The 22,885-nt window shown below is 37.7% G+C and overlaps 1 protein-coding gene across 1 annotated transcript in view; it reads right to left on the reverse strand.

Annotated features, from left to right (window-relative positions):
• Window positions 1-22,885, reverse strand: part of SORCS3 (sortilin related VPS10 domain containing receptor 3) — a 795,336-nt gene that overhangs the window by 42,763 nt on the left and 729,688 nt on the right. The window contains exons 17-20 of the mRNA XM_007530390.3: window positions 11,962-12,075; window positions 7,647-7,818; window positions 5,887-6,073; window positions 1,118-1,251 (exon numbers count right to left, since the gene is read on the reverse strand). Coding sequence (XP_007530452.2) covers window positions 1,118-1,251; window positions 5,887-6,073; window positions 7,647-7,818; window positions 11,962-12,075 — 607 coding nt within the window. The remainder of the gene's footprint in view (window positions 1-1,117; window positions 1,252-5,886; window positions 6,074-7,646; window positions 7,819-11,961; window positions 12,076-22,885) is intronic.

The following is a 22,885-nucleotide window of genomic DNA, read 5'->3' on the forward strand; positions in this document are numbered from 1 at the left end:
GTTCTACCTTTTATTACTCCATCGTAGCTCCCAATTCTTATGACAAAGTTAAAACATATCCGATTGGTGAGTACCTAAGATGTTCTAGAGTGATAGATGAATAGATAGATAGATATAGACCTTAGTTTTCAGAAAAATCAGGAAGACATAGGTATTGTATGTCCAGTTTACAGTTGGGTAAATTAAATGTTAGGCCATATAATTGAGCAAGCTCATTTACCCAGCATGTATTAGTAACTAATTATTGTCAGGGGCTCTAAGCCCATGTTCTCTTTACCATATCAGTCTGCTTTCCTGAAAGAAGGTAGGAATTCATCACTTCTCTTTCCTTTATGCAGGGCTGAAATTCTTTTAGAACACCTCAAAAGAAACAAACTATATAGACATTATCTATTCCTTTCACAAAGTAATTACTATAGCAGCAATTGAATACTTATTTCCCCTTTCTTTAGATACCCAACATTTCAAAACCTGCTTGTTCTTAAATTATTAAAAAACATAAAGGTCTCTCCTCTAAGATGAATGTTATCAATTTTATTCAAAATTACTAAAGCCAATGCAGAGACAAAAACAAGAGTCGAGAAACATAAACATTTAAATTGATAAGTGTTCAGCCTAACTGCTTCTAGCTTCTAGGTCATTTTTTTATACAAGCATCACCATCAACTAAAGGGGGGTCTTTAGATCTTCTCTTTGAAACCTGGCAACATCAGTCCCTTGCTTGAGACATTTGATTTTCAAACCCTAAAATTAAATATCTAATTCACATTTTACAGAGGATGTCACTTAATCTCAAAGGTCTAACTGCATTCCTTGATATTTTATAGCTACTAAGTGGCAAGACCAGGATTAAAACAAAATAGAACATAGTGATTATAGGGAAAAGAACACAGTTCACATAGTTTCTCCAAGTATTCTTTCTCCCTAAGGTTCATCTGAGTATTTTCTATTGAAACAATAGACTTGCCACAGGGAGGTTATGTCTTATTCCATTATATGGACTTATATCTTCATTATTTCCTACCGCCCAGATCCCCGTACCCCAGGGTCAACTGAAACTGGAACACGGATGCACTCAGTATAGGTCAAGTTAGATTTTCCTCAAAAAGAGCCGAACCTTTGTACTGTTGCCAAACCACCAGAAATAAGTGAGGGTCCCCAGCTGACTGGGCCACACGATGGCACTGATGTTGACCTCTTTGTTTCTTATGGCAACAAATGGAACTCGGAGATGAACATGCTCCACAGGACCTATAGAAATGAGAAAAAAATGTCAGAGCTTCTCTTTCTGTGATAAGCAGTTAAATTTTAGTGTGTCCCATATTCTTAAATTTAACCTGCATTACCATCAGCTAAAACAAAGACCACACAACTCAGAAATGTTGTGTGTGTCCTTGAAATGAGGTATTATATATAGTAGGAAACTAAAATCAACCTTCAGGTGAAAGTGGCATGTGAACTTAATTTACGTTCTGTGAACATAACCAGGGACACATATGAGGTTTTAATCCAGGGACAAAGATGGTTTACTAGACACTTAGCCAATAAGTATCAAGATAAATAATCTCTCTTTTCTTGAGGGTAAGTCATCTTGTGATTTGAGGTCACTGCATTGTATGGAATGCTCTTCCATTATCTCAGTTGTTAACTGATTTCATCCTTTTCAAAACTTGCCATCCTGCCTGTCATCTGCAATACTCAGTGGGTCATTCAGAAAGCTGGTCATATATATATATATATATATTTTAACCAGAACACTGCTCAGCTCTGGCTTATGGTGGTGCAGGGCATTGATCATGGGACTTTGGAGCCTTACTCATGAGAGTCTCTATGCATAACCATTATGCTATCTACCATTGCCAGGATATTTTTTTTATAAAGGAAAATGGATAGCACTTTACATTGAAGAAAAAATAAATACCAGGTTCCCCGATAATAAGCTGTTAACAACAAAAAAATGAAGCCAATCTCCCATTTTCTTAAAAAAAAACTGATAGAAGCAGCATCAACTAAACCTACAGTTAAGATGGCATATATGAATATATTTTAAGCTTAATAAGTGAGGATTTTAATTTGATTAATTATACCCCAAATAAGATTAAAATGTTAATGTGTCAGCACTGCATTTTCAGGACGGCTGATTGCTGCTATCCTTTCTTCTCTCCCTTCTTCCTTCTTCCTTCTTTCTCCCCCTCTCCCTCCCTCCCCCTTTCTCTCTTTTCTCCCTCCCTTCCTCCCTCTCTCCTTTCCTTCCTTCCTTTCTTTTATATTTCTTTTCTTTATTTCTTTCTATCTTTCTTTTCCTTTTTTTGTAGTTGCCAAGAAAATAATTCAGTGGTAAAATACAGGACTTCCGAGCTTGTGGTTCTCAACTTGATTAATTATATTGTATATGACAGTATGAAATTCTGATTTTTTTCTTTATCTTTCTTCCTATTTCTCTCTCTCTACCTACATACATACATATTACACATCCTTAATTAATTAATAATACACAATTTGACTGGGATTTTTACCCACCCATTCATTTTTCCTTTCTATTTCTTCCCTTTCTTTTCTTTTTGTTTCATTTCTTTACTTTCTTCATTTACACTCCTTTCCCTTTCTTTTGTTTTTATTATTTATTAAAATTCAGCTACAAAATACATATTCACACTATGTTAGAGCACTTGTTTCTGTTTTCCACCAATTCGGCTTTCATGAGTGACAGCTGTAGCAAGGATATCTCTTTAGCCTTGAGGACATGAGATTTTCTCATAGGTGGGACATTTTTCAGGCCATCTAGTCTTCACTATTTGTAGAAGTGGTCATTTTCCAGATGGCCCAGTTAAAAGGGGAGAAGACAGATGTTTCTTCTTTCAACTCTTTTTCCAATTTTGCTGAATGATATTTTCTACTACTTTAGAGTCAGGGCCTTACATAATAATCCCATGTACTCTCTTGTCTTTCCTTATAATAATAAGAACATGTGCAATGATGTGTGGATAATGAAAGTACAATATGACATTTTTTATGAGTTGTTACTACTTCTACCACTACCACCAAATACTACTTCTCTATCAATGACTACACATTCTGCTAAGGACAATGCGAGTGCTACTGAGCCTCACTGAGTACAGACCGTTTAAACTAGGGTGAAGGTTTCTATAGGGACTAATATTTGTGTGAGAAGACTAACCAGACCTTATTTCAACTGCACAGATGGTCCTCTCTTGTCAACAAGTATTCAAGTATCAGTGTGTTTTTTGGCTTGAATGTATTTTCTACCTATACTCTCTGACCTAATCCTAGATTTTATATAGATATATATATACTCTAGTCCTTGCTGAAAAAGAAAACCTTTTTACCTTTGAAGTCATCACTCTTGTTATCATGGCAAATGACCTCAAGGCCATTCCCCTCACCTTGTAAACAGAATCGTATAATACTCTATAATAATCACTTCAGCTGCTCTGACTGTGGCCCTAGAATTCTCCGCAGCCTTCTGTTACTCAGGGACCTAGACTCAGCCAGAACTTGCACTGCTGGCTATGCTGATGAACAAGAAGATAACAGAAACCCATTTTTCCTAAATTCATGTCAGAAGCTAAAAGTATAGGGCTTTCATAATCGGGAATACCATCATATATGATCCCAATTATCCCAGATTCAGGATATGTATGTTTGATTACAAGAATCTCAAGGAACAACAACATGAAATAATTGTTTAAGGGAGCTCTAAGCTTCAGCTGAGAGATAGAACATGGATTTGGAAGAAGCAAAGAGACTCAAGAGGGAACATATCCAACTCTTAGAATCCCTACTGTCAAATTGGGCTCCTTTTGATAAAAATCTAGTAATCTGTGTGATACTGGTAATTATGGGTAGCTAACAACTACTTTTGTCAGTTAATGGCTTAAGGTGAGATCAGGAGCTGTTTCCACCATAATAACTGTCTGGTAAATGCAGTCATGATTGATTTGGAGGGAATTATGAGCACGATAAAAGTTTCAAGGAACATTTCCTTCTTCATCTCCTTCATGCATATAACCCATAGTATAAACCTGTTCTTTTTTTTTTCTTTCTTCTTTTTGCTGGTGTGTTTAGGCTAGTAAGATGCAATGGTCTCTGTACCCTACAGGAAAGCTCCACACTTGAGTTTTTTGGTCTTATTCTTAAATACAGCGCAACTGTCAGTCAAAAATTTAACAGTAAATAATTATTAATGAACATGTGCCAACTTGGGTGCTAAAGAGAATTTTCCACACTGTGCAGAGAATTGTTACTAGGAACTTGAAATTGCCATCTTAGAAAAGGCCTGGATGGGCTATGGGGACTTAGCTCTTGTTTACAGTCAGTAATCAACTCATCACAATTCATTATTATCTAGACTATGGCTTTTTCTGAATACCTGTTTTGCGTAAGGAGCCTAGGCTTCTGATGTATACCAGGCAGAGGTTGTTTATATGACCAGGTCCCATTCAAAATGATGGTTTAGACTTCCCAATGAGCAACTCTGGTAAACAGCCTTCTCTCTACAATACTATTCTGATCTATGATGGAATAATTAAGTATGTCTTGTGTTGCTGCACTGGGACAGGCTCTTGGCAATTTATGCTTGGCTTCCTCCAAGCTTTACCCATGCATGGGCCTTTCCCTTTACTGATGGTTCAATGTAATAACCCACAGTTGTGAGTACCACTAAATGATAATGTTATATGACATATTCTGTAAGTCCTTCTAGGCAGTCACTTACTGGGGGGAGATGTGTCTGGGGACACATGTGAACACACACAGTCCAACTTGATTTTCACAGTGTTATTATAATCTACTTGCTGAGGAGAAATACGATTATGTTCAAACTAGGAAAGTTAGATAATAACAGACATTTAATTTAGTAAAATATGATTTGGATTCAAGCACAAGTCTCTCTTTCTGGGCCTCTGAACACCTTGCATAGCACTCACCATGGTGCATCTGGCACAGACTGATGGTGGTAGGTGTAGTGCAGTTCTCTCCACTTGTGCAGCTCACCCATGGCCCAATTCTAGTGACGGGTGCCACTGCCCCCTTCAAATGTAAATATTGTCTGTGCAGGGCCATATATGTATTTTTGCCGCTACAGTACTTGGAAGTGCACTGGATATAATGTTAAGAACTCAATGGACATTTGGTGAATAAATTAGTGAATGATGTAGTGTTTAACTTGTGTTGCCTATTTACTGCTATAAAACTCTATGAAGCAAGGGCATAATTAGAACTATATCATTTTAAAATTTGAGTTCAGAAGACCCAAAGAAGAAATAGTACATCTCACAATCATACAGTCTGGTACTTTTTGGGATTTGACTGACTGCTGTTATTTTAGGGATCTGACTGATATTTGATTATAATCCAGGTCTCCTCCTTGCAGAACTCTATCACTGTTTACCATGTAACACTAATGTGAATAGGAAGTTAGGAAATTATATATATTACCCTAGCGCTCCTCTATCCCACCAGCACTTCCCTAGAGGCTTTTGTTTTGGTGTCATACATCATACCCAGTCTAAGTTTCACCTTACTCTTTCCCATTACTGTCCTTGCTTCTTAGCTTCTACCTATGGTGAGATCATCCAGTATTTCTTATAAAAGGTAGGGTCTTCATGTGAATATGCTTCTGTATGTGTACATTACAGAGTAGAACTAAAAAAGGAAGTGCTGGTAATGCTACCCAAACAGAAACAGTATTTCAATACCCTCAAACCCTGAAATTAGATGACTACCATACTTCAGTCTTTCCACTTGGATAACTATTTGAGGGCGGTAGTCACACTAAACCCAGTTTCAGTTCTGAATCCCAAGAAGACAAGGAAGAGGAAGTTGGCTGGGAAGGAGGCAAAGAAAAGAATGGGTCATCCTACTTACAAACCACGTGCAGGAAAAGGACAGCTGTGTCAGAGCCCAGATTATTCTCTGCATAGGCTGTCACCTGGAAGATCCCTGCACTCTTGTACACATGCTTGATGCCTTCCTCAATGGGGCTAAAGTTAGCGTAGGACACAGCAATTCCATCCCCAAAGTCAAGCTGGATGTTTGTCCTTTGGAGATCACCCTGCGGGAAAAAAGTGATGATTGGCTATGGCCAGTTCATAAAATCCAAACAGTCTCTTATCTGATGCTTTGTTCTGTAACTAAGATCACTCCATGAGGACCAATATCTCAGCATCTTAAGAGCCAACGCCTATGTCTGCAGGTTCCTTCTCCTCCCTACCTACCCTGGCCACCACCAGCAATTTTCATAAATGCAAGTAGGATTAACCATAAGAGAATTTCAAGGTTTTGAAAACAGAGTAAGATCTCTCTGTTTTTGTACAAAGATGGCTGATGAAATAAAAAAGAGAAAAGTATCATTTTAGAATTAGGAATCAATCCTACCCAGGGAATATGCACTGACTGCAATTTTGCTTTCTGTGTCTTCCCCCATGGCAACCCAGATGTGAGTGAAATATTGATAGGCGTTTCCTTGCTCCCTACACAATGTCAACTACCCTTGAGTCTATGAATATAAATTAAAGTGGAAATGAACTAGAGGCAATTCAAATGGATAAGATCATGGCTCTTCACAGTCATTCAAGAGAAGGTTTTTACAGTACTGGTCCTGGAAACTCCCTAGTGGAAATGTGGTAATGACCTTCTCTGCATCTTAAAAGTCCTCTAATTCAAGTGCCTGGTATGGGCTAAACCTGAAGAATCTGTCAATTCAGGATAAGGAACCTTTACCAGTCCAGTATAGGTCCAACTTTTAATGAATTCACATCTGGGGAAGGAAAAAATAAAACAAAAAATCCTGACCGGTCTTGGACTTTCTCTAAAACCTCAAAAGCACAGCACAGTTTGCATATATATATATATATATAGAGAGAGAGAGAGAGAGAGAGAGAGGGAGTTCTCTAAGTCAGGCAAACTGCCCCACCACCACAGCCAGGAATGTCTGCAAACTTCCCTAATACGGGAAGAGATTAAACAGTTTCTACAGGGAGCAAGAAGCATAAAACAGAAATTTCCATCCTGAAATGAAGGAATGAAGACGGACTGTGCTGTTCAGATTGCAGAAGACACTAAAAAATGAATTAATGGACCTGATAGGATAGAAAATTAACCGACAGGATAGAAAAGCAACACATAAGACATTCTTCATAAAGATACATTGAAAGGATCTTAATAACTCTGCCCTGCCCCCTTCACACACATACTTTAAAGATTCTTTGAAAATCTTGGGGGCTTTTCTTATCTGTGGGGGTAAGGGCTTGAGAAAATCAAAAGAGAATGCTAATAGCAACAGCTATAATTCTAATTCTCTTCCTCAGGAAAAGTTTATAGTATATGGCCTGATGGCAAGAAATATTTTTTCAGTAAAATGGAATATAGAAGGCCCCTTGAAGAATATAGCTAGATACATATGCAGTAGGTTTCTCCTACAGTCTAGGTCTGTATTGTGGGATGAAGGAAATAAGATATTTAAATACCCCAAATTCCTTTTTTCTTCTCCCAGAAATCTCAGATTTTTGCCACTGACAGCAGTGAAGGTGTCTGTGGGAATACACAATCTTTTTTTTCCTTCCCTCTCTGGAAGAGGGAATGGCTTGACTATGAGTTCTGACTTGAAAGACCAGGTCAGCACCTACCTCCTCCATGAGGACTATGAAGGTTGCATTGTGTCCCTGTTCTGCCACCAGGCGTCCATCAGTTGTCACCACATGGAGGCCCCTAGGAGCTTTTCCGGGACACAGCTGGGCCTTGGCTGTGTACTTCTCTCTCAGTCCATCGGTACAGTTGTTGGATACAATCCGTCGATACCTGAGGAGAACTGGCAGTGGTCAGGGGTGTGGTCTATGCAGCGTGTGCTTGTTTACATGCTTGTGCCTGCACATGTGTGTATGTTGTTAAAAGAGTACAGGGGAGTAACAGTAAGACATATTTCACAGAGTTGCTCCTAACCTGAGTTTCAAAGAAAACAGCCACTTAGGGAGCTGAACAAATGTGGAGGAACTATCCCTCCATCTCAGGAAGAGTAGCTCTTTAAACATTATTATTGATCCTACCTTGTGAGCCAGGGATAGGATCAGTGTCTAAACCAGCCAAGAAAAATCAATGTCTGACTCGCTCACTAGCAAGGAGGATGCTGACCCAATAGACCGGGGAAGCAGGGAAAACAAGCGCTTCTCTCTGAGATGGAGGAGGAACCTGTTTTTGTTTTTGGAGTCCATCACCATTTTCTCTGTCCCAGGAAGCAGTTAGAAGATCAAACCTCTTACTTAGATTAATCAAGAAGCTTCTTTCTGTCTTCTCTCTACTCTCCAGGACATCGTTACATCCCCTGATGCCTAATAGTCCTTTCCCTGGAGTCTCTGGGTACTTTATAGCACATTTCCTACTCATCATAAATGTCAGACTGAAAACACAAGTTTGAAACTCCTATTCAATTTGCTGAAGTAAAGTCACCTCAAAGACTTGAATAAGAGCAAACCTCTCCGCAAAGCAAGATGAACTTCTGGAACAAGATCATTTCTGTTCACAGTGAGGCTATGGTGTGTTACTTTACCACAATCTCAGTATCTGGAACCTAGTGAAGAGCTTGCCCACTCCCCTAACCTGCACTGAGATACCATTTCTGACTTATCACTGACTGTAAGGCTGTACTATAAGTAGTTGTCTGTTAAAGCCATGTTGAGTGTAATTTTTAAGATTTTTAAAAAATATATTTATCTCCTTATTATTGGACAGAGACAGAGAGAACTTGAGAGGGGAGGGAAAAGTAGAGAGGGAGACAGTCAGAGAGACACCTGCAGCCTTGCTTCACTACTCGTGAAGCTTTCCCTCTGCAGGTGGGGACAAGGGGCTTGAACCTGGGTCCTTGTGCACTGTAATGTGAGCACTTAGTCAGGGGCACCACCACCTGGCCCCTCCTGTTAAATCCATATTAAATGTATCCCCAGCATTACCATCACCACCACTACCACCTCAGCAGATCTTTCACCCTGTATGCCAGGGATAATTAACCATCATCACATTGCCTTTTCCTGATGGTCTTGAAGGCAAATTAACTCAAGTTCTTTCAGAATTGTACTGGTCCTCTGCTCTACCTGCTAGTTCTCTTGAGTCTTTACACTGTGGAGTCACCCGTTCTCCAACTCTATCCAAAGATGTCAGAAGGATGTTAAAAAGGTGTTTATGGAATATTTGCCTGATAGAATTAGTTTAGTCTAAGAATATTATTTTACTTGCCAACTGAACTCATAGTGGGTCTATAACTATACTGTCCAATATAAAAGCCACTTTTCACATGTGGTTAGTATGGCAAGTTTTAATATACCAGGGTTAGTAAATATACCATTAAAATTAATTTAAACCTTTTGTTTTTACTGTAGTCACTAGAAAAATCTCAAGTTATATGTTTTGTTCTCTATTAGGTTTCATTGATTATCAATGGTTTAAATAATAAAGGTATGCAATCAGTTTATTCTTCCTTTCTCACTTTTTAGATTTATTTTTATTTTTTATTTCTACCAGGCTTATCACTGCGGCTCAGTGTCCGCACTACAAGTCCACCACTCCTGGTTGACACTTATCTCTCTCTCGCTTTCTTCTTCTATTTTTATTAGGTAGGGCAGATAAGAATTAAGAGGGGAACAGAAGCCAGAGAGGGAGAAAGAGAGACACTGCGTCACCACTTGTGAAGTGTCTTCCCCGCAGGTACCAAGTAGGGACTCAGGCCCAGGTCCTTGTGCATGGGCATGGCAGCGAATGAGTTTAACTGCTTGCTCTGCTCTTTCTCACTTTTAGTCATTCACAAGACATTTGATTTCTACTTGTGACAGACATTTTGGTGGGTGCCAAATTCTGATGCAAGTATAACATGATCTATATTAAAATCCTTTAAGCCCCTGCTCAGGTCCCAGGATTGGTCTCCTATACACTAAACATTTGACTAAAGATAAGGCATGGTTTTCATAGTAGCTCGGCCCATCAAATATACCTACCTCATCACCTTTGTAGTTACTTTTATTTTCTTCTATAAACACCAGTTGGGTAGATAATACCTATCATTATTTTACAACCAGGTAAATAAGGATGATTATTTTACAACCAGGTAAATAAGGATGATTATTTTACAACCAGGTAAATAAGCAAGATGGTGAGTAACAAGAATAAGATGGCAGAAGATCCTCTCAAAGAGCTGAGACTAGAGGGCAGAACACATTATTCTCACTACTCAATAAACAGTTCTGGCATTAGCAGTACCTGTGAGACTTTATTAGAAATATTGGGTTGTCAGACAACTCATGACACATTTACAGGAGGAAAACTTCACTAATGGTAAAGCAGGGCTTCAGGTGTCTCTCTGTCTCTCTCCCTCTCTGTCCCCCCTTCCCTCTCAATTTCTGGCTATCTCTATCCAATAAATTAATACAGAAAATTAAAAAAGAAAAAGAAAAACAGAAAAATATGTCATGACCTTTTTGACAACGCAACATCAGCCCCATCCCTGGTCTGCCATATTAGAAATTACATTTCAACAAAATGATTCAGGTGGATCAAATTAATGTGTGAATGGGAATTTTCTCTGTGTATACCTACGATAATAATGAGAGGAAGATGTGAATAAAAGCGTAATTCCACATTTATTTAATACTCACTATATACCCTGTTCTGTGAAAGAAAAACAAAAGTCTCTCTCCTCATCTGAATGAATAATTCAGGACATATTTAAATCTTTTTTATTAGTGATTTAATATTTATTTACCAAATTATAGTAGGGTGTAATTCCATACCTTTCCCACCACTTCTCTGTGTTCCCATTCCCTCCATTGGGAACTGCATTAGTTCTCCCAAGACCAAAGATATGAGTTCACTATTATTTCTATAACTATATCTATCTACCTATTTCTTCTAAGGTCCCTCCTTTTCTTTTTTTTCTAGTTTTATTAATTTCTAATTTATTTTATTAAATTTTTAAAATTTATTTTAAAAAGGAGACATTCGCAGGTGGCTCAAAGCACAAGGACCGGCATAAGGATCCCGGTTCGAACCCCGGCTCTCCACCTGCAGGGGAGTCGCTTCACAGGCGGTGAAGCAGGTCTGCAGGTGTCTATCTTTCTCTCCTCCTCTCTGTCTTCCCCTCCTCTCTCCATTTCTCTCTGTCCTATCCAACAACAACAATAATAACTACAACAATGAAACAACAAGGGCAACAAAAGGGAATAAATAAATAAAATAAATATTAAAAAAATAAAATAAAAAATAAAAAGGAGACACTAACAAAACCATAGAATAAGAGGGGTACAAATCCACACAATTCCCAACACCAGATCTCTGTATCCTATCCCCTTCCCTGATAGCTTTCCTATTCTTTATCCCTCTGGGAGTATGGAACTGTTAAGTACTGTCTTACACCAAGCTACTCTTCCAATCTGTTTTGGCTGCTGAAAGATGGAAAATCTACAAGTTTTTTTTCCCCCAAGAATCTGAGAGGGTAACTAATAAGTGAACAAAGAGAAGCACAATCATAATTTAAATAACTGTGCCTTGACCTTCTTATTCTAGGAGTTCCTAGGATGGAACTTTTGAATTTGCACTTTAAGTTTTTAATATCAGTTTATATGACCTTCAGTTTATCTTTCCATAGAGCGCATAGAAGTATCTGTACACTACTTCTGTTAATGGAATGACTTCTCCAGCACCTCATTCTGGAAGAGAAGACCTGACTAAAATAGCAGCTATGGTTTTTCAGAGGCAAAGGTTAGAGGTATGGAATCTGAGAAATGAGAAATATCATCTGATGTTCTCCCAAATGCTGCTTTAAACTAAAGAACTCCTCAACTTTTCTCAAAGGTCATTATAATAAATAAAATCTGGCCACAGCCCATCTCACTTCATTTGTCATCTAATCCTTTCAATTCCACTTTTAGCAAATAGGAAAAGAGTGAGTGTTTTACTTACCCAGTACTATTTAGGTAGCTTTGACCAAGGCTGCAGTCCTTTGATGGGGATGCTGGGTTGTACCAGAAAGCTGGGACACACTGGCTCTCTCCATGTCTCTCATAGCCATAGTCACTGTCCAAAAAGTGAATATTGAACACTGGTAAGCTGCACAGATGCTAAAACACCTCCTCCATATGCACACAACACCGCTACCTTCCAACTGTTATCCTTACAATGGAAACTTCATTTCAATATTTCCAGTAATGGAAAACATTCATACTTTGAGAATTAATTTTCAAATCTGGAAATTTGTAGTCCAATGTAACATAGAAAAATATTGGTTATCCAAGGAAAATTCTAGATTATAAAAAAGCATAGTGGCACACTGGCTTGGGGTGGCGGAGGGGTAAAATAAGTTTAAAAACATATTTTGGGATACAGTTACTGGGATAAGTATAGAAGAAGTCTTTAAAAGTTGCGATACATTTTTATGTTAAGATAACACAAATTGTTGTTCAAAAACTTATTTCACAGGTTCTTTTCCTGTAAACGTAAATGCATCTTTATTCACATGCATACATATCATCACTTAATACTTCCTCAAGTACATCTGACACAGCCCACCTTATGTTCCTAAAAGACAACCCAAACCAAATACCCCCTCCCACACAAAGTACCTAAACTGTACCTATTTTCCATAAAATCTTAAAAACAATAAAATGAAGAGAGGACTCCCTTCTCTCCTTCCCACTGCAAAACAATGAGCAAGTCACAGACCAATGTAGGAGGGGGGATGACTAGATCTAAACTCTAGTCTCCTTACTTCTTGGTGCTTGCTAAGGCTCCAAGACATGTGAATGTCCAGGTAGGAAAAAGAGCAGTGAAATAGGTAAAAGGGGCTGTGTCTTTTTCTTTATTCTTTTCTTTTTTGCCTCTAGGGTTATTGCAGGGGCTCAGTGCCTGCATTACGAATCCCATGCTCCCGGGGCTCTTTCTTTTATAATCAACTAGAGGTCATTAAAGGTGGCTTCATTGGCAGGAGAATTCAAGCTTAGAAGTTAAGTCTCTAAGTTAAGAGTTTCCAGAAACCCACAGACTGAGGAGGACGATCTGGATATGTGAATATTGATCCACTAACTATTAATGAAACATAAGACAACAACAGAAATTGCTCTCTCAGGACCCATACCTCCTTTCTTTTTCTGTTTTCATATTCTTAGTCAAGATTTCATTAAAATCCAATGATAATAGAGGCAAACTGTCTATGTGTGAGACTAGTATAGGAATGAAAAGAAGATAAAAACAAAAGCTTAATTTCACATTTATTTATCACTCAACATGTGTCCTAGTCTGTGAAAAGAATGCGATAATCTCTTTCCTCAAGGACTTGTCAGTAATTTGAAGGGAAAGATAAAGCATATCTCAAACCAAACAATAACAATAAATACTGAGGACCTCAGTATGGAACAGGACAGGTAAGAAATCCAAACTCCGGAGTTGGGCGGTGGGTTATGCGCACGTGGCGCAAAGCGCAAGGACCAGTGTAAGGATCCTGGTTTGAGCCCCTGGTTCCCCACCTGCAGGGGAGTCGCTTCACAGGTGGTGAAGCAGGTCTGCAGGTGTCTATCTTTCTTTCCGTCTCTACCTTCCCCTCCTCTCTCCATTTCTTTGTCTTATCCAACAATGACATCAACAACAATAACTACCACAACAATAAAAAAATTAAAAAAAGAAAGCCAAACTGTCAAATGAGATTATATAAATGATGTTCCTACTTTTAACTATCCATCCTTCTTACCCTCTCCTTCACACCAACCTCACAGCTGGACACACCAGATCAACTTCTATCCCTGTAGATATTATGCACTGGACTTGAAGAATTCAACCCTTTATGTATGGTAATTTATTACATAAATTTTTATATCTAGGTTAGGGGAGGATATCCTAGTTTCTTGGGTGAAAAAAAATTTTGATTGTAGCATGACAGAAACACAGATTACAAAAGAGTCCTGGCTTTGGTTCTGTTTATCATGACAAGAGTCTAGAACGGCACCTAGAACATTGCAGATATTTAATAAATACTTAGTAGGCAATTAATATTCCAAATACACCTAAAAATTATTACTCCAGTGTATTAACTTTAATTTTGCAGGTAGACTATGAGTCAATATTCGATATTTCTTTGAAGAAAAAAGAGTTCAATCCAAGTATTTAACTGATGACTGGGGAATTGATATGAGCTCTCTTTCTCACGTGTGAAAGGTGAAACTCAAGACCTGTTTTGATGTGGCCATGTTTAAGTTAAAGTGAAAGGAAAGAAGGAAGAAATAGATATGTCTATCAAATAAGTCTTTTTCTAAGTCTCTTGACCAATGACTGAAGATCAGTTTTACAGCTTGAATATGCACGCAGACCCATGCTTGTATCAGTACAAAACAGCCTGTGAGAGGCTACATAAAATTTGAGGTTTTTTTCCAATACTGATATATGCTTGTTAAACACAGTCTTTGTTAAAAATAAAATTAAATAAAATTCCATTTAAATAAAGTGTATTTTAAAACTAGCATTCCAAACACGGAAAGCCCTAGTTATTGTGTTAATATTACACATGCTATAAAAAGCATCATGTCCAGAAACATATATAGTGGTATTATATATTTTTATATTTCCTATGTTATTATTATTACTAATTATACCTAAACATATTCAAGACAGAAAAACTAGGAATGTTTTCTTACTGTATATCTCTTCCCAGTTCTGCATTCACTAATGTCATATTGATAGCTTAAAATAACGCCACAGTGGGGATATTTATAACAATGAGCAAATGCTCCTAGTCAAGGCTTATGCACTCAGTTTTTTTTTTCCACAGAGTCAGTAGTTACATGTTTACCATCCTAGCAATGACTATCTGACTTCTAAGCATTATCTGGATACAGTCATATTTGTCATATTTGGGCTGTAGTTGCTGCAGTGATCTGTACTACGTCTAGAATTTTTTTTTTTTGATTGCTACATGAGATAAATCTTTTGAATGTCTTGCTGGCACTAATACTAGTAATCTTTGAAAGAAGGGAGTTTGCTTATGCTTTGAGAAGTAGAGAAATATCTTAATTTTCTTAGCTAAATGTAACCATCTTTAGCAAATACATTCAGCTCTGCTACCTTTTAGCAATGCAGTAATTAAAAAAGGTTCACCAAGGATTCTGCTTTGTTGTCCCAAGGAGGAAGAGCAGCTCATTAATATTTAATAACATTAAGGGAAACATCACCAACTGTCCCCAGGCTATGGACTTCTTCATTAACTTCTGCTAACTGTATATTAAAATTGCTCACACTGCCCAACCTTGCTCTCAGCTCTGGAGCTTGCATGATTACACAAAAAAGTAGGTGTTCAAAAAAAAAAAAAAGTAGGTGTTCCAGCTGATGCTTCAGATTCCTGGGGAGTGATTTTTTTCTCTCTTCTGTTGAATCATGAAGTCTGGAGAGAAATGTACCAGGAAGTTTGATTTGCCTCAGGAAAGTATACAGTTTCTTCAAACACAAGCAATTTTCTTCAAGAAATGTCACCTCTATGCTTTTCTTATATGGGATTAGACTTTTTAAAAGTTTATGGGAGAAGCTGTTCATTTTCAGGAACCTACAGATATTTCAAATTCCATTGAAGGAGAAGTCTTAAATTATATGAACAAGAAATAGTGTAAGTTCAGAAATCAAAAAGCTCTTACATGGAAGAATAGGAAACGATGCTTATATTCTTTAGGTCTAATTCCCTCAGTTCGTAGACTAGAAGGCAGGAGTAAAAAGAGGATAAACAACTTGGTAATAATTGTAGATAACTGACAACGAAAGAGGGAGATGATAATTCAATTCAGACTTCTAATTTCTGGCTGAGCAGCAACACAATCCCAGGGTCACCAATTTAATTACTGGTTGCAGTGTGCCCTTGTGCCCAGTAACAATACCTGGAGGCTCTTGGAGCCATCCATCCAGGATGCCATATTAAATCATCAATACAAAATTTTTTAAAAAAAAAGGTCTAATATGATAGATTTAGAACATCTTTGAGTGAGTTAGCCTGTCTGTGCCTTCATTTCCTCCTTTATAAAATGCTTGTGCAAAACAGAGGGTGAGTACTGCTTTGCCATATGTGACACCCATGTTTGAGTCCATCCCCTACTGTACTGAAGGAAGTTCAGTACTGTGGTCTCTCGGTCTCTCTCTCTCTCTCTCTTTCCCTCTCTCCTCCTGCCATCTCTAAAAATAAATTTTAAAATGATAAATAAAAAGAACACAGAGTTAAACTTGGGCCAGATGTAGTCTCCTACATTAGGTGAAGGCATGGCAGAGACGGTTGATTGAACATTAGGAAGCCAATGCACAATAGTGGATGGAGGAGGATGGTTTAATTGGTGGTGGGATTGATATACAGACAACTATCACAGAAGAATAAGAAATTGTACCAATGTTTCCTGGACCCCTGCCTCTCCAGACCCCTGTCAAATTAGGGAAAGAAAGAGATAGGCCGAGAGTATGGATCAGCCTGTCAATGCCCATGTTCAGCAGAGAAGCAATTACAGAAGCCCAACCTTCCACCTTCTGCACCCCATAATGATCCTGAGTCCATACTCCCAGAGGGATAAGAATAGGAAACTTTTCAAGGAAGAGGATGGGATATGGAGTACTGGTGGTGGGAACTGTATGGAACTGTACTCATCTTATCCTATGATCCTATGGTCTTGTCAGTGTTTCCATTTTATAAATAAAAATTACATTTAAAAAAAGAAATTGTATTTCTTTTTTTAAATGTAATTTAAACAACTGTCTTTTGAGTGATTGTCTCCCTAATAAAATATTGATTTCAAGAATAAAAATGTCTATAATAATAAAAAATTTAACAAAAGCAATTGGTATATAGTATGTGCTTAGTAAAAGTTATTATTAGCCCCAAATTAAGCTGGTGTGGTTTACAGTTAACAATATTTATGTACTTTCCCCATATCTGGGGAATCTCTTCCTGGATTCAGCTTTCTGGTCCTTCATCCAACTATGACACCATCTCCCCAGACAATACCTGGGTCTACCTGCATATTAGCTCTCGGGCTTAGGCAAAAACTAGTAAAGTAATGGGTCCTCTGGAATATACCTAAAATAGACCTACTAGCTTTTTTTTTTCAAAATGGAGACCCCAAGTATTCATTTCTAATATTCTTGCCTTTATTTTTTATTTATTTATTATTTTTTTAATTAAAAAAATATTTATTCCCTTTTGTTGTCCTTGTTTTATTGTTGTAGTTATTGATGTTGTCGTTGTTGGATAGGACAGAGAGAAATGGAGAGAGGAGGGGAAGACAGAGACGGGGAGAGAAAGACACCTGCAGATCTGCTTCACCGCCTGTGAGCAACTCCCCTGCAGGTGGGTATTCTTGCCTTTAGATTCTCATGATTAGTCAACAATTTGTTCTGTATTATATCTTCACTCTTTTTCAGCCACTAGGTTCCAGATGATATGATGATGCTAAACTGGCTACCTTGGGCAGAGGACACTGCCATGTGTCCTGGAGCCCTGCCTCCCCAGATCCCTGCCCTATTGGGGAAGAAGAGAGAGAGCTGACAGTACGGATCAACCTGCCAATGTCCGTGTTCAGTGGGGAAGCAATTACAGAAGCCAAACCTTCCACCTTCTGCACCCCACAATGATCCTGGGTCCATATGCCCAGAGGGATAAAAGAATAGGGAAACTTTCAAGGAAGGGGATAGAATATGGAGCTCTGGGAGTGGGCACTGAGTGGAAATGTACCCCCTCTTATCCTATAGTCTCATAAATATTTCCATTTTATAAATAAAAAAGTTATTATTAGGTGATTGGGTAAGAAAAAAATGAATAGATAGTTTTAGAGCCTGACACAACCATTCTCTCACTGGACTAATGAATGCATTTGGGCCTCCTAGAAGCTAACTTCTCTGCAGGGAAGCTCATGTCATTTCAACAGAACTATTTATTTATGACTTAACAGCTTAAATATAGTTATTGACACATGGTTAGAATTGCTCATCTCCCTGTGATACGTGTCTACAAAATACTCTCACTCCTCATTTAGGTCCATTTCCACCATCAAGCACCAGGATGCAATACCTCCCTTACCCTTCTCCTTCGGAGTCCCATGCTTTGGTGCAATATATCATACCCACTCCAAGTTTCCCCTTTATGTGTTTTCCCCTTTCTGTCCTTGTTTCTTAAGATCCACCTACAAGTGACATTATCTGGAATTTAGCCTTCTGTTTGGCTTATCTCACTTAACATGATTTCAAGTACCATCCAAAATGAAGAGGGTAAGATGCCCTCCAACAGCTGAATAGTATCCCATTGTGTATATATACTGCAATATTTTTGGCTACTTGTCTGTCATTGGGCATGTGGGTTGCCTCAGACTTTGGGCAATTACAAACTGTGTTGCTATCTGAAGACCCCTTTAAACTCCCTTTTCTGGATAACTGCTACTTCTCTCTGACAAACTTAATTCTCAGGAAGGGTTTTCCCCTAGTCCCTCATCAATGCCATGATAGACCTGGATACAGAGAGAGGGGCTTTCCAGAGTAAGCATCCTCCTGGGGAAATTTGTGAGGCTATTAGGCAGAAACATCAACAACTATGCAAAACATATCCTTGACACCTGCTTTTCATGGAAGTGTGGAAGTTGTGAAAGTTAATGGTGTTTTGTAAGAATGCATTTATGAGAATCTATAAAATGATATCTCTTTAGAAGAGGGTACCAATCAAAAGTATTTTCCTTTAACTGTTCCACCAATGACAAGACATTAATTCTTGCCTTACAAAGACTCTCTCTATCTCTCTCTCTCTCTCCCAATATGATTAAAGCAGATTATATAATATATTTTGCTGTCTCTGAGGCAAGATGGTTGCTTGGACCAATGAACACGATCTGACTGACAGAGTTAACTACATGTACTGTGCACTGCAGCAGCTTATACCAAATGATCTGGGAGTTTCAGATTCTTTAGTTAGTATCACTGTTTGGTAGGAATGGCCTTTGAGAACAGGTGGGGCTATGAAACTTTTGTCAAATGCTAAGTAGTGTATGAAAACTAAAGACAAATACTGTTTGGTGAAAACTTACATTTCAGCTGATAGCTGTGGTCACTGAAGTTGACTCCAAGTAAAAAGCTTTTCAAAATAAGTAGTCCCACCCACTGTCCATAAAACTCACAAAGAAAAACAAATCATAGAAGTTTAGAAATTAAAACAATCTCTTCTATACTCAATGTAAAGGAAGCACAGGGATAATTTATTGCCAATATGAGTATTAGCTATAGCGCTCAGATTATGACCACTAGCTCAGCACCAACTTTTGCTTGTTTAAAATGTCTTCTATCTTTTCAATATGAGGTACAACTATCTATAAGAAAGGTACACATGCAGTACCGCTTATAAAAAAGACTTATGATGTCTGCTGGTCACTATACATCTGTCACAATTGCAGTAGATATGGACAAAACTAAGTCATTTGTAATTGTTTAAGAATTTAATGGAGCATCCTATGTTAACAATGACCAATAACTGAGGTTATTTGAGGTTGAGTTTTAATTCTAAAATAACTAAACTGGGTGATTGTACTTATCCTGAAAGAAATTTAATTTAATGTCATAAAGATTTGCCTGAGCTCTTGAGAAATAACATCATGTAGAGATCAGAATATGGACTTTATCTATACTTGTATTTGAATCATAGTACTTCCCCACCTGAATCTGGAATCTTAGTCAAATAACTTATATTTCAGTTGCTCATTTTCCTTTTATTAAAGTGTTCTAGTTGTGGTTCTGATTTTAGAGGCTGTTGGGTCCAAGTACCTACCAAAGGGAATGGGGATGTGAATACCAGAGAATGTCTTATAAGGACTCTGTCTTCCTAGAGTCTATCTTACTTTTAAGTACATGCTGACAGTGTTTTCCAAAGAAGGTTTCAGAAACACTTTAAGCAATGCCACCAAGCTTAAAAATAAATGGATAATACCCAAAGGCACAGCTTTGAAGATGGTACATGTTTGGATGTATAAGCTATGTTTTTATTGTTGAAAATGCCATGGGAAATACTTAACTCCAGAGTATAAACTTAACAGCAGAAATAGCAAGACATATGTATATAGCATAGTCACTTTGATAATGTGTATTAATTCACTTATCCCTCTTTAAGAATCAGTAAAATACAAGTTACCTATTTGTGTTTCACAATCTAGGAAGTAAATTCATAGACCTTAAGAAGATTTCTCAAGGTTCAAAAGTAAGAATATTGGAGCTGATTCATCCCCATCAGACTAAGAAATGAAAACAGTGAAAGAAAAAAAATGAATTTTTTTTTAAAAAACACTTCCTTCTCAACAACAAATAATGATCTATTACAGCTTGGAGAAAATACATAGCAGCATATGTAAAGACAGTGTAACCGCTGTCTGCAGAGAATTAAAATGATATTAGTCTGCAGAAAGTTACAAGGAAGTCTGACATACATATTCTACTTAGTCTAGATATTCATATTCGCATCAGTATGTCATGGGCCATAATTGTGAGTGTCCTCCTTGATATATTGCTATGGCTACTTTGCTGGATGGTAGTTTATAATTGAAAACATTTTTCCTAAGTGTAAAAATGTCCTTTGGTTCTAAAGGGTCAAAATCACTACAGATAGGACTAGGCCATTAACTTCAAATTAAAAACTTGTGCTAAATTCTTTATGCACATCCCCTCTGAATAATTCTCACTGCAAGTCAAACTTCCCAAAATAAGAATTTAGGGATGAAGGGCAGGTAGAGAAAAGTCACATGTCACCCTGTAGGCTTGCAGTTACCAGTTACAGTCATAGGAGAAAGTGGAAAACAGAAGAGGGTTTCTAGAACCAATCAAGTTTAAGCAACTTAGTGGATGATATAAAAATGAGAGGACTGATATTGTGCATATGGAGTAGCTGTTTTGTACCCATTTTGATGTATGTCTCTCATGTAACATCAGACTAGTTCAAATGCCCTGCCTGCCTCATATTTATAGGTTGATGTCTGGACCCTTAGCTTTGTCTTTTAGCCAGGAATGATTGATGAAACATCTATGCTGTATTTCAGCATTTGACTATGATATAGATGAAGAATTCATTAATCTAGAATTAGAGTGATATGTATCCATTCTCTGAATGCACTCATTTGAAGGGAACAAGATATGTACAACATTTAGTGCTAACTATGGGCTAAGCACTGGCTGAAGAAACCCTAAAAGTCTTACACTCAGAGCACTTATATTGTGCTTGGAGAAAATAAAGTGATTAAAAAGAAAACATAGCACCAAAGTAAGAATCTCTGGGTGGACGGTGAGGGTGGATGTTCAGCTTTACTGTCGGGGGGGGGGGGTGGTTTGGGAAGAGTAGGACACAGACCTTTACTGGTGGGAATGGTGTTAATATATACTCCTATTAACTTATAGTCTCACAAATGTAAATTAAAAAAAAAGAAAACATGGCTTCTCTGTATAATGAGATTCTAAAAAGGAGGGGAGCATGCTACACAGTGTCAGTGTATCTCAGAAGGCATTTCTGTGTGCTTAGCCTGCTGTGCCACCACCCAGCCTCCTCAGAAGGCATTTCTGTGTGCTTAACCTGCTGCGCCACCACCCAGCCTTCTCAGAAGGCATTTCTAAGTAACTGATACTTTTGCTGAGACGAAAGTATTCCAAAGTGCTAGCCGTACTGAGATTTGGAAGAAATCTTTACACCTCTAGATTTACTTTCTAGAGATGATCCTGGAATAAATAAATATAGAAAATGACAGTGTGTCTGCAAACTTGAGAATGAAAGAAGTAAAGTAAGAAATTAAGGTCCAATCACCTACAATAGAGTGAGTCAGGGAATGAATAGTGGATGATGTTTTTAGAGAGGGAATCCATCAGATGGTTTTTAATCACAGGAGTGTTGAAATCTGATATGACTTTGGTAGCTGTGAGGAGGATAGATTTTAGTGTAACAAAGGTAAAAGTAGATAGAAAGCACAGATCTGGGTAGTGTTAGAAATAGATGGAAGTACCTTGAGTTAGAACCTATTTTGGAGGCTAAAACTTAATAAGAACTTATAGACAGACTGAACCCAAGGATGACGGAAAGCAAAAAACCAAATTATCCTGGTATTTTTGATTCAAGAAATTGAGTGGGTCTAGTGTGTCTTATTGAGTGTTGAAAATTAATCTTTGGAGCCAGTCAGTGGTGCACCTCGTTAAAGGCTGACATTACAGTGCATAAGGACTCAGGCTCAATCCTCTGGCCCCCACCTGCAGGGGGGAAGCTTCATGAGACGTGAAGTAGGGATGCAGATGTCTCTCTAACTCTTTACCTTTTTATCTCCCATCTCAATTTCTCTCTGTCTGTAACCAAAAATAAATAACTAATTAAAAAAGAACTGATCTTTATAAAATAAAAGATGAGGTCTGCTATGACTACACTAAATTTGAAATGTTCACTAGCAGTATAAGGAAAGCTAAATTCTGAGTAGACAGATGGATGAAAATGCCTCCATTTTGGAGGAGAGGGAGAGGAGAGATAGAGACAGAGATAGAAATAGAGATAGAAAGGCACCAGACTGTGGCTAAATATGTGGAAACTTATAAATGTGAAATAGGTGAGATATATGCTAACATATATTAGGTAGATGTGAAATGGTATCCATGAGGCAACTATAATTGTATAAAATATTTCCTCAGCATATATTAAAACAATACATTTTTTATAGTTGTAAAAATTCACATGACATATAACCTGGCAATTAATCTCACAGGTTATTTATTCAAACAACACTTTTCCAAAGAGATGTATGAACATCCATATTCCTTACAATGCTATTTGTAATTATCAAAATTTTGGAAACAACCCAAAGGTCCAATGACAGATGAA

Source organism: Erinaceus europaeus, chromosome 14 (assembly GCF_950295315.1).
Source record: "Erinaceus europaeus chromosome 14, mEriEur2.1, whole genome shotgun sequence".
NCBI classification, from domain to species: domain Eukaryota; kingdom Metazoa; phylum Chordata; class Mammalia; order Eulipotyphla; family Erinaceidae; genus Erinaceus; species Erinaceus europaeus.